Here is a 16,119-nt window from a genome sequence, read left to right as displayed (position 1 = left end):
GCCAGGTAACAGGTGGTGATTGCATCCTGCCTGAGTGTGATGATTCTTAGAGAGCCATGGAAAGGACAGTTGGAGACTGGACGCTCGGAGGAAAAAATGCTTCTCTCTCTGTCCTTTGTGTTTTCTCCAGAAAAGCTGCATAGCAGTACACAGAATCTGCATGAATATACAGTGAAAACCTCAAACTGAAAGGCTAAATTGAAGAAAGGGGTGCTAGAAACAATCATCTGAAACAAAGATTGTTTACAGCTCTGGGGATATGAGTGAGTCGATGAGATCTTTTTACTTCCATCATTATTTTTCACCCCTCTTTTCCCACGTGTGTGTGTAGAGGATGGGGTGAGTTTAAGTAAGGGGGGGTTAAGAATTCGAGAATAGTTAATTATAATTATTGTTATTAATAAAATTAATTGTGTTTACATCTATGAACCTGGTGACTGTAGTTAGTGGGCAGCCAAGGGCCAAAGACTTTGACAAAGGGTCATCTGGACTTGAAACGTTAGCTTTTTTCTCTCCCTACAGATGCTGCCAGACCTGCTGAGATTTTCCAGTATTTTCTCTTTGGCCAAAGACTTTGGGTGCTTTCTAAGAATAATTTCTTAATTTCAATTGTGTTACGACTCCGGGTCATGTGGGGCTGGAATTGACTGCACCCTCGCCCAGGAGGTTGTAACAGTAGTCAATGTTCAAAGAAACATCCCCCCACCCAGAAGTCAACAATACGAAAGGAAAGGGGGCAATTGACTAGAAACAGGGAAATCCTTCATGGAAAATATTTTCAAAATATCAGGAGTGACTACAATACCTGTTTAGTGATGCTATGTATGCTGTTAAACTGTACCATATAGACCACAAGATATTCAAAATGGCCTCACCCAGGGCAGTCATTGGTCTCAGTAGTTCTGAACTGAGGGCTGGAAAAAATTGCTCTAGTCCCTGTTCCTGTCTTTGAGCCAGTTCAACCACCGAAAGCATATGTCAGTATTGCTGAGGGCAAAGTCATGATTGGTTGTGATAGCCTACAGTTGAATTCTCTGCCTTGGTTCACATGTGAAATCAAAGATGCAAAGTTACTTGGTATCTACTATAATTTATGCAACTATATCTGGTGTATGTCATGGTTTGCAGGAAGAGAAAGTAATAAAAGTAAGTAGAGAAATAAAACTTGATATTTTAAGATGGATAAAAATTATTTTTTGATAATCTCAAATGGCTTCTGAAGAAGAGAGATTAATTTTCTGCGGGCTTTTTGGCTCTATTGCCGTAACTTGGAAGACAGTTCAGTGCAAGCTTCTTTTATGTATATAAATTGGGCTTGCACAACAATCCTACTAAAGCTTCAGCAGTCAAACAAGGAAGCCCCAAGGAGACACCTGTGAAAAAGTTCTAATTTACATAACACATGTTTCTGAAAATACATGATGCAGCTATTTAAAGGTTTTCAGAGAAATGTACATTCATCACATTGTGATGAATTGCCCATCGATGTGAACCTTCATCAGTAAGTATTGCCAAGCAGGGTTTTGGGCATGACTTTTCTGCTATTGTCATTCCCCAGATTGACGAGGGAAGTGCTTCAACTAAAAATAGTTATTGATGAACCAACCACTTTACTATCAACTAGCTTTCAAATATAGTGCAGCTCTTTGATAACCATTTTCAAATTTCTATGATTTAACTAAAATTGTATGTCGTGTTTATACAAAGATCAGTTAGAATGTTTATACTAATGCACAAATGTGTACTGTTCTTTTCTATCTTTGAATTAGAAATGCTGTTTGTTTATGATAACCTTTTGCCTTTTATTGCACCCAATTATGCACAGACTGGGATGTAAGAATGTCTTCTTCCCGCATCAAAACATGAAAAATAAAGTTTCAAGTCAAACTCTATTTTCATGATCATAATAAATGACGAAGAACCTCAACTGTTGCTTACGTCACATTTGTGGCAATGCTTTTAGTTTGGCCTGTACAAGTGAAATAATTCGACACAAATCGCTGCAGATAAGCTCCAGATATAAAGCAGGATTTTGTCAAATATCTTAGTGCAACGTGCATTGTTATATTGCTGTATATTTTTACTTTTTTATGCATTCTCATGAAATAAATATTGTAACATTCTGATAACATTTTGTTTTGGTTTGCTCAATGTCCAAGGTTAACCGAATAAACCTTTTATACAATTCATTAAGATTTCTACAATGTGGATGATTTAATTGTCTTATATTGAACCTTTTTGACAATGTAGAAACTAACTATTGCTGATGATCTGAAGGTTGACATTTTAGACCGAGATTAATTATCAAATCATTGCCCTTATTTTTTTTAAGATTTAGTCTCTCATTTTTGTTTTTCAATTAAGGTTCTGCATTCATGGATGTAGTCATTACCAACATATTTGTGAGACAGGAAAAAGTGCAACACATTTCAAGGGTATTTGTAAAAAGAGGAACACAACTTATTGCAATAGAATTTGAAACTTAACCCATTGCATTTGGTATTTAAATCTTTATCATTGATTATTAAATTCTAATTTAATCTAATATGCACCCTAATATCACTTACATTTCAAAAATTAACACTATTCACTATCAGTCTATTAATTTTTGAAAATGCAGCAAATACTAGAAGCTACCTATTATTTTAAGATACCACATCATTCCAATCTTCACCACGCATTCAAATTTTAATGTCCAAAATTGAGACCATCTTTTTTGTGACTATCGCTTCTAAAGTGTCTTCGACGACCCACCTTGCTATTCGTGTACACTCCAAGCTACTCACCTGTCCTCCACTTAAATATGCCCGCATTCTTCATGTTCCTTGCACTTTCTCTGTTATCTTCTCTCATTCCTCGGTTCTCTTATTCTGTCTATGAAGCCCACTACTCGAGCTTCTGGGACGAAATTCTCCCGAAACGGCGCGATGTCCGCCGACTGGCGCCCAAAACAGCGCCAATCAGACGGGCATCGCGCCGCCCCAAAGGTGCGGCATCTTTGGGGGCCGAGCCCCAACATTGAGGGGCTAGGCCGACGCCGGAGGAGTTTCCGCCCCGCCAGCTGGCGGAAACGGCCTTTGTTGCCCCGCCAGCTGGCGCGGAAATGACATCTCGGGGCGGCGCATGCGCGGGAGCGTCAGCGGCCGCTGACAGTTTCCCACGCATGCGCAGTGGAGGGAGTCTCTTCCGCTTCCGCCATGGTGGAGACCGTGGCGGAGGCGGAAAGGAAAGAGTGCCCCCATGGCACAGGCTCGCCCGCGGATCGGTGGGCCCCGATCGCGGGGCCAGGCCACCGTGGGGGCACCCCCCGGGGCCAGATCGCCCCGCGCCCCCCCAGAACCCCGGAGCCCGCCCACGCCGCCTTGTCCCGCCGTTCAAAAGGTGGTTTAATCCACGCCTTCGGGACAGGCAATTTATCGGCGGGACTTCGGCCCATCCGGGCCGGAGAATCCAGCGGGGGGGCCCGCCAACCAGCGCGGCACGATTCCCGCCCCCGCCGAATATCCGGTGCCGGAGACTTCGGCAACCGTCGGGGGCGGGATTCACGGCAGCCCCCGGCGATTCTCCAACCCGGCGGGGGGTCGGAGAATGACGCCTCAGATCACCCAAATTTTATACCCTGTTCAGCAACAACACCAATCTGTCTCCCATGTCTGGCATTGACATCACCTCCTGCTATGTTGCACTTCTGCGTCAGAAACCAACCTTTCCAATTTGCCCAGCTGCTGCAAAATCTCAAAATTTGCCATTCTCTTCAAAGTTCTAGAATGCACTATTACATTTAAACTATTCTTCCACTTTTCTTGGCATTCTGTTTTCAGTTTGGTTTTTAACCCAATACTGTATAAAGATTTCACTGATTATTGCTGAAAAAATAGACATTTTTTGTCAAAGCTTGCGTATTTCACTCATCAGAACATTTGCAAGATAATGTCAAGGAAATCAAGAAATTTATACTGTATGAGAAGAGAGTGATGATTGTTTGACAAGTGGACTTTGATTGGTAGAGATGTTGTCATGGAGAATTCACCAATTGGCGGTGACTACTTGTTAACTGTCAAGCATGATTTGAATTTTAAACCAGGCAGCTTGACACTGATTGGTCAAGGATTTGCCTTGAGGACTGAACAGTCATTGGCTGTTACATTTTATTACTGAGAATAGATTTCAATTCCAGATTTTGTGAATTGAATTTCAATTCCACCAGCTTCTGTAGTGGGAGTTGAATTCTTCCCCCAGAACATTAGCCTGGGCCTCAGGATTACTATTTCAGTTAGATTACCACTACACTACCATCTCTGCCATCTTTGATTTCACCCTCAGAACCCCTGTTCTAGAGGGGTTCCTCCTGGACAAAAATGGTCTGGCAGTTGTTGCTACAGTTTAGTCTAAACTTTTTTTGAAGTCTTCAGAATGTATCTCCATCTTGCGGCCCTTTCACAGTCCCCCACCTGCAGAGGCTAGTATCTGTTTTGTGGTTTACGTTGTGGCCTAATCAATGCTGGTATGGTTTCCCTCTACTCATTTATCACTTAGGCCTGACTCGGGTAGTTTTTAAAACTACTTTATTTACACTGTGATGATAAACCTCGAGGTAAGTACATCTCTCGTATGTGCAGACTATTCCATCTTTTTATCTGAATTAGCACAGTGGTTAGCACTATTGCGCCAAAGCACCAGGGTCCCGAGTTCGATTCCCAGCTTGGGTCACTGTCTTTGTGGAGTCTGTTCGTTCTCCCTGTGTCTGCGTGGGTTTTCTCCCGGTGCTTGTATATATAAATGATTTGGAGGAAAATGTAACTGGTCTGATTAGTAAGTTTGCAGACGACACAAAGGTTGGTGGAATTGCGGATAGCGATGAGGACTGTCTGAGGATACAGCAGGATTTAGATTGTCTGGAGACTTGGGCGGAGAGATGGCAGATGGAGGTTAATCCGGACAAATGTGAGGTAATGCATTTTGGAAGGGCTAATGCAGGTAGGGAATATACAGTGAATGGTAGAACCCTCAAGAGTATTGAAAGTCAAAGAGATCTAGGAGTACAGGTCCACAGGTCATTGAAAGGGGCAACACAGGTGGAGAAGGTAGTCAAGAAGGCATACGGCATGCTTGCCTTCATTGGCCGGGGCATTGAGTATAAGAATTGGCAAGTCATGTTGCAGCTGTATAGAACCTTAGTTAGGTCACACTTGGAGTATAGTGTTCAATTCTGGTCGCCACACTACCAGAAGGATGTGGAGGCTTTAGAGAGGGTGCAGAAGAGATTTACCAGAATGTTGCCTGGTATGGAGGGCATAAGCTATGAGGAGCGATTGAATAAACTCGGTTTGTTCTCACTGGAACGAAGGAGGTTGAGGGGCGACCTGATAGAGGTATACAAAATTATGAGGGGCATAGACAGAGTGGATAGTCAGAGGCTTTTCCCCAGGGTAGAGGGGTCAATTACTAGGGGGCATAGGTTTAAGGTGAGAGGAGCAAAGTTTAGAGTAGATGTACGAGGCAAGTTTTTTACGCAAAGGGTAGTGGGTGCCTGGAACTCACTACCGGAGGAGGTAGTGGAAGCAGGGACGATAGGGACATTTAAGGGGCATCTTGACAAATATATGAATAGGATGGGAATAGAAGGATACGGACCCAGGAAGTGTAGAAGATTGTAGTTTAGTCGGGCAGTATGGTCGGCACGGGCTTGGAGGGCCGAAGGGCCTGTTCCTGTGCTGTACATTTCTTTGTTCTTTGTTTGTTTGTTGCTCCAGTTTCCTCCCACAAGTCCGAAAAGACATGCTGTGAGGTGATTTGGACATTCTGAATTCGTCCTCAGTGTTCACGATCAGGCGCCATATGTAGCGACTGAGGGATTTTCACAGTAACTTCATTGTAATGTGATGCACTATCAATTATGACTAGACGAGAGTAGAGAGTAATCGAGGCTTTATTAAGCAGAGATGTGTAGCCTCCTGCAGCTGCTGCCGAAATGGCTGCAGCTCGGTGAGCACACACATTTATACTCCGCCTACTGGGCGGAGCCAGCAGGCAGGGATCTACGCCCGTATCTGTAGTACAGGAGCCTTACCGTATTACATCTCGTATGTGATATATAGAACAGTGGTGACTACCACACAGTGTTAATGTAAGCCCACGTGTGATACTAATAAAGATTATTATTAGCACAACACTGCTGATGTCATGTTCATATCACCATCATACACATTGCCATCCCATTATCACGACTACCCATATACCTCCGCTCAAGCATAATGAAGTGAATCTGATCTGCACTTCTTCCAACAATCTATCCTTTGAAAGCTGTACACAGTACTCCAGGTGTGATCTAACTCGGGATTTGTGAAGCTGAAGCAAAACCTCCTCCCCTTCAAAAGCTAACATCCCAAATTTAATTTTGTGCATGACCACTATATTTAAGTGACTCGTTAAAATGGGTCCTTAAATCTCTTTAGCATCCACTGTTCCTTGCTTTTCAGCATTTAAAATATTTCGATTTATCAGTTTTGGGTCCAAAATGAATGTTTGCACTTACTTCCATTGAAATCCATCTTCTATTCACTTAAACTCACTAATGTCTCTTTGTTATTTTATGCTCCCATCTACACTAGATACAATACAAATCTTTGCATTAGTGGCAAGCTAAGATAGATTACTTTCTATTGTGCTATCTAAGACAGACTTAATTATAGTGAATCATCGAGGCCAAAGCTCCTTGTGGAACAACACTAGGCACTTTATTCCAATTTGAGTACATACTCATTGTCTGTACTTTGTGTTTTCTGCTGCATAACCAAACTCTGAACCAGGTGAAAAATGTATCATCAATTCCATGAGCTTACTTTTGAGCTAACCATCTCTTTTATCAAACCGTATCAAATGCCTTCTTGAAGCCCATATAAACAACATCCACTGGCATTGCTCTGTTTATTATTTTAGTTCATTCCACAAAAAATTCAATTCTGTTCATTAGACAGGTTCTATCGCCAACAAACAGCTGGCCCCAGCTGTTCACAATATATATAAATTACCTGATTGAGGGAACCAAGTGTAACATTTCCAAGTTAGCACATGACACAAAACTGGATGGAGTTGTAAGTTATGAGGAGGATGCAAGGAAGCTTCAAAGTGATTTAGATAATGTAATTGCATTACAAACTGGGATGATTTAGCTCAGTTGGCTGGACAGCTGGTTTCCGATGCAGAGTGAGGTCAACAGCATGGGCTCAATTCCCGTACCAGCTGAGGTTAATCATGAAGGTTCACTTTTCAATCTTGCTCCTCGCCTGAGGTGTGGTGATCCTCAGGTTAAATCACCACCAGTCAGCTCACCCCCTCAAAGGGGAAAGCAGCCTATGGGACTATGGCAACTTTACTTTTACAAAATTATGATGGGCATAGATAGGGTGGCTACGAAGGAACATTTCCCCCAAGCAGAGGAGTCAATAATGAGATGGTATAGGTTTGGAGGGGCTGTGAGGAAGACCTTTTTCACCCAGAAGGTGGTTGGAATCTGGAACTCACTGCCTGAAAGGGTAGTAGAGGCAGGAACCCTCACAACATTTAAAAAGAATTTAGATAAGCACCTGAAATGCCATAGCATACAAGGCTGTGGGCCAAGTGGTGGAAAATGGTATTAGAGTAGACAGGTGCTCGGGGTGGTATTCTGTGATCCTGAGGCTAAGTGTTGATGCCGTCGGAAACGCCGTTGCATTTCTCGATGGCGCCAACACGGCCTCAGGATCAGCAATTCTGGCCCCTACAGGGGGCCAGCACGGCACTGGAGTGGTTCATGCAGCTCCAGCTGCTGATCCCGGCATCAACTGAGCGGCAGAGGATCCGCGCATGCGCAGTGGCTCCGTCAACGCGCCGGCCCCAACGCAACATGCAGGTCTGCAGGGGCTGGCATGGAAGAAAGGAGGCCCCCAGCCAGAGAGGCCGGCCCGCCGATTGGTGGGCCCCGATCGCGGGCCAGGCCACATCGGAGGCCCTCCCCTCCGGGGTCGGACCACCCTCTCCCCCCCCACAGGCCACCCCCTGACCCTTCCATACCGAGTTCCCGTCAGCTGAGAGCAGGTGTGGATGGCGCCAGCGGGATTCGGCCTTTTTACGACGGCCGCCCGGGCCAAGAATCGGCGGGGGGGCTCGTAGAGCGGCTCCTGACCGGCGCAGCGCCAACCACGGCAGCGCCAATGGCGCCGATTCTGCACTCTGCGGAGAATCGCGTGCCGGCGTCAGGGCGGTGTGGCGAGATTCGCGCCGGTCGCAGGGATTCTCCGGCCCGGCCCGGGCAGAGAGAATCCTGCCCCCATGTCCAGCATAGACACGATGGGCAGAAGGGCCTCTTTCCATGCTGTTAAAACCCTATGACTCCATGACTTTTGTAATAACCACCATAAGCTATTTTCTCAAACTATTTATATTTTATATTTAAATCATTGTAACGTCCTTTACTGTCACAGATTCTATCCAACTCCTACTCTTACTGTGCCACCCCTTGCCCTCCACCATCCTCTCCCAAGTTAATGTCATAAATAATTCATTCTCCCACAGTGTTCTTGGTTCTCTCCTAAAACTTCGTGGTACATGTGGCCGCTCATCTTTTCCCCAGATAACCACCACATCAATGGAGTGAGACAGCAACTTTCCACGACTGCTGGTAATTGGGCCGTAATCTGCACAACAATTGAACTGTAAGGATCGTGAAAGCTTTTTGAAGAAAGACCAATGCAAGAGAGAATACTACATGACATAGACAATCATTCTTTCTTGAACAGGAGGAGGACAAACTAGCATTCCTCTGCTCTCTCTTCGCACAAGATCTGAGAAGATTATGTATCTTCAACTCCAACGAAGAATGCTTCACTGCTACACTGAGGATGTAAAAGATACTCAGTATCTGAGATTTGAGCAAATCTGGATGACGAGAAGAAGAATTACAAGAATTCTGTAGACAGGATTTCCTTGTAGAAAATGAAGAAAATATGGCATCCCTTCTGCACTTGGGGATCTACTTTCACTTTCTGTGGTAGTGCTAGCCTTTGCCACTTTTGCATTGGCATGGGGCTGCTCTGCTATAAGACCATAAGAAAGATCATAAGAAATAGGAACAGGAGTATGCTGTTCAGCCCCTCGAGCCTGCTCTACCATTCAATCCGATCATGACTAAATCGACATTCCTCACATCCACTTTCCTGCCCTTTCCCCGTAACCTCTGATTCCCTTAATAAGAAGGCAATGTGATGACTGTGGTAGCTCAAAAAACAACACCATATTCAGTAAGCGAATGAATCTTCACAACTAAACCGAGATGAAATTCTTGGATGGGACACTTCAGCTACGGAAGCTCTGTAGTTTTGGCTTCTGCTTCTGTGCGGAAGGAAAACTTTAGTGGAGGTGATTTTCTGATGAGATTGAAGTGTGGATGTCTACTTACTTTCACCCAAACTAAATGGGCTCCGCCAACACTCTGGCAGTCTGATCCACTATGGAATCAAACATTTTGTTCTCCCTGGACATCTCTCTATGGTCAGCCAGCAATATATAAAGCTTCTTATTGGTGGGTTCAATGGGACAAGTAAATGAACTCTGCACTTTGATAACATACACAGCTGCCTCTTCAAAAAAGACAGCTAATGTGCTTCATGGCAGTAAATTCAAAGAGCACACCAATCTCTAGGACCTAACCTCCTAACAGATCACTCATTGTGACAACGGCCTTTTTCTCAAATTCTTCTTCAGGACAGAGGCAGCTTAGATCTAGAAGGTCCTCTCACAGATGGTCACCACCTTCTTCAGTGCCATCTACTTCTACACCTTCCGGCCTATTTTTGAAAAGAATTGCGAGATGTACAACCTCCTCCTGGGGTCCAGTAAATTGTTTCTCTGTAATGGAGAATGATCCACCGCCCTATGAATAAGCCTCACCAGCTGCTGGTGAATGGAAATCAATTGGTTCTGTACCTGACTTTGGAAATTCCTCGATGACTGGAACCCAGCTGTCCTGCTGTAGGACTTCATCTGCTATTTCCAGAATGCCCAATGATACACATGCACGCCTGCTGAGTAAAGATTAACTTTGTGCATGGGAGGGTCTCAATAAACTATCACCTCTTATGGCAAAATATGGAGATTATCTCTTGAACATAGAACATAGAACATACAGTGCAGAAGGAGGCTATTTGGCCCATCGAGTCTGCACCGACCCTCTTAAACCGTCGTGTCCACCCTGTCCCCGTAACCCAATAACTCCTCCGAACCTTTTTGGTCACTTAGGGCAATTTAGCATTGCCAATCCACCTAACCTGCACGTCTTTGGACTGTAGGAGGAAACCGGAGCACCCGGGGAAAACCCACGCAGACACGGGGATAATATGCAGACTCCGCACAGACAGTGACCCACCGGGGAATCGAACCTCGGACCCTGGCGCTGTGAAGCCATTTTGCTATCCACTGTGCTACCATGCTGCCCATCTATTCCACCTGTACCCTGCAAGTTAAGCTTGATGACTGGATGTTTATTGTTATATTCCAAATGATGAGCCAGGATTGTAACACTGGAACCAATATCAAATTTGAAGTCAGTTTTAAAGCCTTTAACTTCCAAAGTGACTGACCAAAAGTCTTGCTCGTTATCCTTTACTTCTAGGAAATCTGTAAATTTATTGCTTTCCTTATTGTCAGTTTCTTGAATGGTCTGTGTTACATACATTCTCTTGACTTCTGCCCTTAATGACATTTTTAGATTTATGGAACTGCTTGAAGAGTCCTGTCATTTCACATTGGAAACACTCTGCGCCCCTGATCGGTAATCTTGCTTTCTGTGTTGCATTTTAATATTGCAGCGTGGTCACCTCAAGATGGCTGCTGTGGGGTTTCCTGCCCTTTCACCCATTTTTGGCGGGCAAATTGGGTATGGCTGCAGCCTTTAGGCCTACACAGCTAACAGACTCTTTCAAAGCCTTGGGATTTCAATGGATTAGAGCCTAAGTACGGCCTGCCTAGCATATTGAACCGCTGAATCAAATGTCAGGTCGTTTTTTGTCTGTAAAAAGGTCTGACAGCTTTTTGTTGCAAGTGCGGTGGCGAATAATTTAATCTTTCACTGAAGTATACCCGCAACAACTGGCTAGCCTATACAGGTCTGTAAGAAACAATTTGATGGACTGCTCTGGCTTTTGGAATGTCTGATTAAATTGTGCTTAATTGATTACAAGATTCCATTTTGGGCTGAAATATGCATCAAACACTTTTAGGACAGTTTTGAGTGAAGAGATCTGCTGTACCCATCTCAGCAGGATATTGTTGACAAAGACCCCACAGGATAGAGGAATGAACTAATCTGGTGTTACTGTTGTTTATCATTCAAACCCAAAACCGATCAATGTCTCAGGAAGTGTTTTCTCTGCACTCCAATACTGTTCTCTCTGTGGACCTTTGAGGTTTTCAAGAGTCCATGGAAGGACAAGTGACTGCTCGATGGGTGCTGCTATCGCTACCAATCCTCGGTTTGCCTCTTAGCCAAGGTAAGTCTTCTGAATCTTCCTTTAAAGAAGCCTTCTTCCGATTTCTCCTGGTAGGTGTTCTGTCCATGGCACCGAACCATTGTTAGATTAGTGTCACCACCGGTGCCATCATTTCTGGCTGTTTAACTTGGGACCTAATCAATACTGGTAAGGTTTCCCTCTACTCATGAATGACTTAGGCCTAACTCAGGTAGGTTTCTTCAAACGACTTTATTTACACTTATACTTGGATAAGCTTCAAGGTAAGTACATCTCTTGTGTGTGAAGACACTTCCATCTTTCTACAGAGCCTTTAGTACATGACTGCTGATGTCACTGATATATTATGATACACATCACTATCTCATTAGCATTGCTTTTAGCCCATTATGCTACAGCACCCTTCTCTAGCCTCGGGTGCCACTACTGGCTCTCTTGTTCATAGAGCCCATCTGCCATTCTTAACTGAACAAGCTCCTTGAGGTGATCTTTTCATTAATTGCCCCTAGGCTGATTGTGCAGGTGAGCAGACCTCAGAAACCATCGGAGTGGGGACTCAGAAATAGTTCTGACTGTTGGTGAAAAACTAAGATGATAAAATTCCACACAGAGTCACCTCCAGTCTATCTTAGGAATTTTCTTTGCTCATTACCATTCCATTAGCTATATTACGCATTGTCCAGGGTCAGTTCCTACATTTTTTTTCTTTCTTCATTCTTAAAAAGTGGGCGGAACTTACAAGGATAACATTTATCACCCATGTTAACTTTGTAGAACTGAGTGGTTTACCAAATCACTTTGGAGGCAGCTAAAAATCAATTATTTTGGTGTAAGGGAGTACACATGTAGCCTATATTGTGTAAAAACAGTAGGGTTCTAAACCTTTGAATGACTGATCAAACTACAGAACCGTACCAGCACCATGCCCAGGTATACTGATGACACCATTTCTAACTTATTGCCCTCTACCTTGACTGAAAGGGTGATGCAACATTCTCAAATTGTCTTTCTGCTATCAATATCTGGATGAATTGTAACTTACTCCAGCTAAATATCAAATCTGAGGTCATCTTCTTTCGTTTACAGCAGCATCCCTGACAAAAATCCCTAGTCTTTGCAAAATCTCCCTGGCTGCCATTTCAAGCTATCAGGATTTACAGAAAGTTGGCATATGTATTCAATCTCAAATTCAGCTTTCTTCCCCAAGTCTGTTGAACTAAAAAAAAATGCTTCCTTGTACCTCTGCAATAATAGTTACACCACCCCATCTCCAGTTTTCTACCGCAGAAATTCTTGTCCATGCCTTCACCTCAAGACTCGGTATCTCCAATTACTTAGTAGCTGGTTGGCCTCCATGCATTAGCTCTCCAACAAACTTTAACTTATCCAAAGTAATTAACCAGTGTTTTCACTTGCACAATATCCGACATTCTCATCACTGTTATCCACATCCAAGCTTCTCTAACTCCCATGGTGCAACATGTCAATTTCAAAATTCTTGGGCTGGATTCTCCGTTCACCGACGCCGAAATTATGAAAAGCGATTGGCGGAGAATAGCTTCTGACGCCAAAATTGCGGCAGGTGCCAATTCCACACCAAATCACGATTCTCCGTCATCTCGAAAACAGCGTCAATGCATTTCACTCCGCACACCGTAAACATTAACTTCCCGACCCGGTACTCTCCAGGGCCACCGCAATTCTCCGCCTCCGATGGGCCACGTTCCCGATGGCACGGTTCACTTGTGCTTTTAAAAATCGTGAAACTGGCGTGGCAGCTGCTGAGGGAGAGAGATGGGTTCAGAAGGTCTCCAATATCGCCATTGTTTGCTGACCGTGTGCTGCGGCAGGGGGCTTCTGCCAGGGCAGGGGGAAGTAGTGGAGGGTGGCCAGGAGGTGGGCTGTGGGGTCAGGGTGGACGGGCACGGAGCGGCATTCCCCCAGCCGGCAAGGCAGCCGTGCAGCTCTGCACACTGCTAACAGCCCATTTTGAACCTGGTGCCATGGGTCGTATAGGTGTTCCCCAGGACATCCCCCCTGGATGCCATCTGGCCCCAGACAACCCATCAGCTGTATGGGCACACTCCAGCACAACCAGTGCATCTTTTTGGCTGGGATAAGTGATTGTGGGGAGTGTTATGCGTATGTGCGGCTGCAGCTTGTCAATCACGGACCCGGCAAATCCTGCACTATTTTTCAGTAGAATCGATTGTGTTCCAAGTGGTACCAGTGCTCACCCCTTAATAGTAGCAGAGGCGGTGCAAGTGCAGCGCCAATTTTTCTGTTGTGGAAGTCCACGGATTCTCCGTTGGCATCAACACTCAGGGCGGGATTCTCCGTTGCCCGACATCGAAAGCGTATTCGCCGATCGGGCGGAGAATCCCTTTTGACACCAAAATCAAGAACGGTGCCCATTATCGGATTCTCTGCCCCCACCAAAACAACATCACTGGTGAGTACGCCGCACGCTATTGGGACGGCCTCAGGATGTCACCTGAAGGCCCTCCCCAATGCTTCGCCCCCGATGGGCCGGGTGTGCTCTGAGTTTTCGTCAACCTCGCATGGCGGCTGCAGACTGTGTCTAGCGCCACCACAATCAGGGGGAGGGGGGAACCGTTCCGCTGGCCGAGGGAGCTTTGGGGGGGCTTAGGGAGACTAGTGGGAGGTTGGCCAGGGGTGGCGAGCGGTGGTACAGGGGGGCTAACTGACAGGCTGGGTCCGCGCACGGTCGGCACCGTGTACGGTACGACCGCTGTAGGTCGTCTTCGTGCCCATGTGCGGTCATGGACCTGGCAATTCTCCGGCCGTTTATGTCGGGAACGGCGGGGGTTTTATGTGATGTGGCTGGTAGCCCTCCACCGGGCGGAGCGTTGGTGCAGGGGCGGCGCCATTTTTTTCATCATAAAACGAGACACTTCCTTCGGACAGAGATGACCCAGTTTGAAGTGAATGCACAGTCCAAAGATGTGCAGGTTAGGTGGATTGGCCATGCTAAATTACCTCTTCGGGTCCAACAATGTGCAGGTTGGGTGTGGTTCTGGGATAGGGTAGGGCGGAATGGGTAGTCTTTCAGAGGGTCAGTGCAGATTCGATGGGCTGAGTGGTCTCCTTCAGCATTGTAGTGATTCTATGAGAAGTAACTGTAGTTCACTGCCTCTCTACCTGCTTCCAAAAACTTGGTCAAACATCTCATTTTCAGCAATACTTTGAGTTCCCCCAACCTAACTTTGACATTTTACTCCCTTTTTCACATTGTCAGTATCCAATGCATTACTTTCCTTCTTTATTATTAGTTGTTTCTGATGTGAGAAGCACCATGCAAATCCAAGTTTTTATTTAGATCCAGTTAATTTAGAAAACCTAATTCTCTTCAGTTTTTTGTGCAGAAAACCAAATTGCCTTTTTTGTAGATTATGTAAAATTCAAAACCTCCAAATGAATGTAAAACCTTAAAATATTGACTTGAATTATTTTTTTAAAAATTTATTAATGTATTAAGAACCTCCTTTCTACTAACAATTGCCTTGCTTTATCCTTTGTAGAGAGCAGTTCGGAAATTTGTTTCAGCCATAATAGCCTTGCCAAAGTCTATCCTAAAACTGCCAAAAACCATACTTCAGTTGATAGTCAGAGCTGTAAAGGTATTTCTCAGATGTTTCTTGAGTGTGTGCAATGATTATGCCTCATTCTGTAGTATGCCAACTCAGTTAATGCAGTAAATCCCAACCAGTTGACAACTCTTCGATAAATTTGGTTGAATTGTAGTTTGATTAACTTATTTTTCTGAAATGTTTGTGGTGTCATTTATAAGATACTGTAATGGTGACATTTTGGTGTGAAAGCATAATGTTAAAATTAACAGCTAATATCTATTCTCCTCAATGAAAGTGCCTGAAAACAGCCAAAATATCATTTCACCCATCTCCTGAGATTGCCAATTGGTGGGGTTGTACTATTCTTCCCTCATGTATCAGTACCATTCTGCCTTATTGCACTGGCTTTTAACTGCATGTTTAGTTATTCTTCAATAGGATTGTTCAAACATATTAAGTAGAGAGCTGGACAGTTGAAACATTTCAGATAAGTGAAAACCCTCAACAGCAAATTTAAACTAAACAAAATTGATCTGAACAACTTTATTTTCTGGTTATTGCGATCAGTTGATTCGTACATTTTAAGACTTTGTCTGCATATGCTCAATTCAATGATGTAATGCTTACTGTGACTATCATCTATTATTAAAGTTAAATTAAATACACTGAGGCCTATAAAAAGTACTTTCATACTCAAAAAGCATATATTGTATGAGCAGAGACCCTTTTTGTATTAACGTTTAAATATTTATGAATTGTAAATACACAAGTTATAATCTTGTGGTTCAGACTTGACTCAAACATCGATACTCAAATAAAACAAAGAAAATCAAAATGATAGATTCAAACCAAGTTTCATGTAATATTTTTCAAGATAGTGGTTCATAATAATGCCTCAATGCTAATTAATTTTATGTAGCTTTGTGTTGTTTTTTCTGCAGTAAGAGAGCTGGCAAACACTGGCTTCTGCATGTCATAATATGCATGTCTCAAATGTTTGTTTTAAACCAGTGCTGAATTTT

General features: G+C 44.1%; 1 protein-coding gene across 5 annotated transcripts in view; it reads left to right on the top strand.

The window, feature by feature from the left end:
• Nucleotides 1–16,119, top strand: part of LOC140385819 (piezo-type mechanosensitive ion channel component 2-like) — a 1,561,269-nt gene that overhangs the window by 1,306,092 nt on the left and 239,058 nt on the right. For 3 of the 5 annotated variants that reach the window (XM_072468377.1, XM_072468379.1, XM_072468376.1), the window contains exon 33: nucleotides 15,047–15,145. The exons of the other annotated variants lie outside the window; for them this stretch is intronic. In XM_072468377.1, coding sequence (XP_072324478.1) covers nucleotides 15,047–15,145 — 99 coding nt within the window. The remainder of the gene's footprint in view (nucleotides 1–15,046; nucleotides 15,146–16,119) is intronic. 5 annotated transcript variants of the gene reach the window in all.

Source organism: Scyliorhinus torazame, chromosome 11 (genome assembly GCF_047496885.1).
Source record: "Scyliorhinus torazame isolate Kashiwa2021f chromosome 11, sScyTor2.1, whole genome shotgun sequence".
NCBI classification, from domain to species: Eukaryota; Metazoa; Chordata; class Chondrichthyes; order Carcharhiniformes; family Scyliorhinidae; genus Scyliorhinus; species Scyliorhinus torazame.
This window is presented reverse-complemented; position numbering and strand designations above follow the sequence as displayed.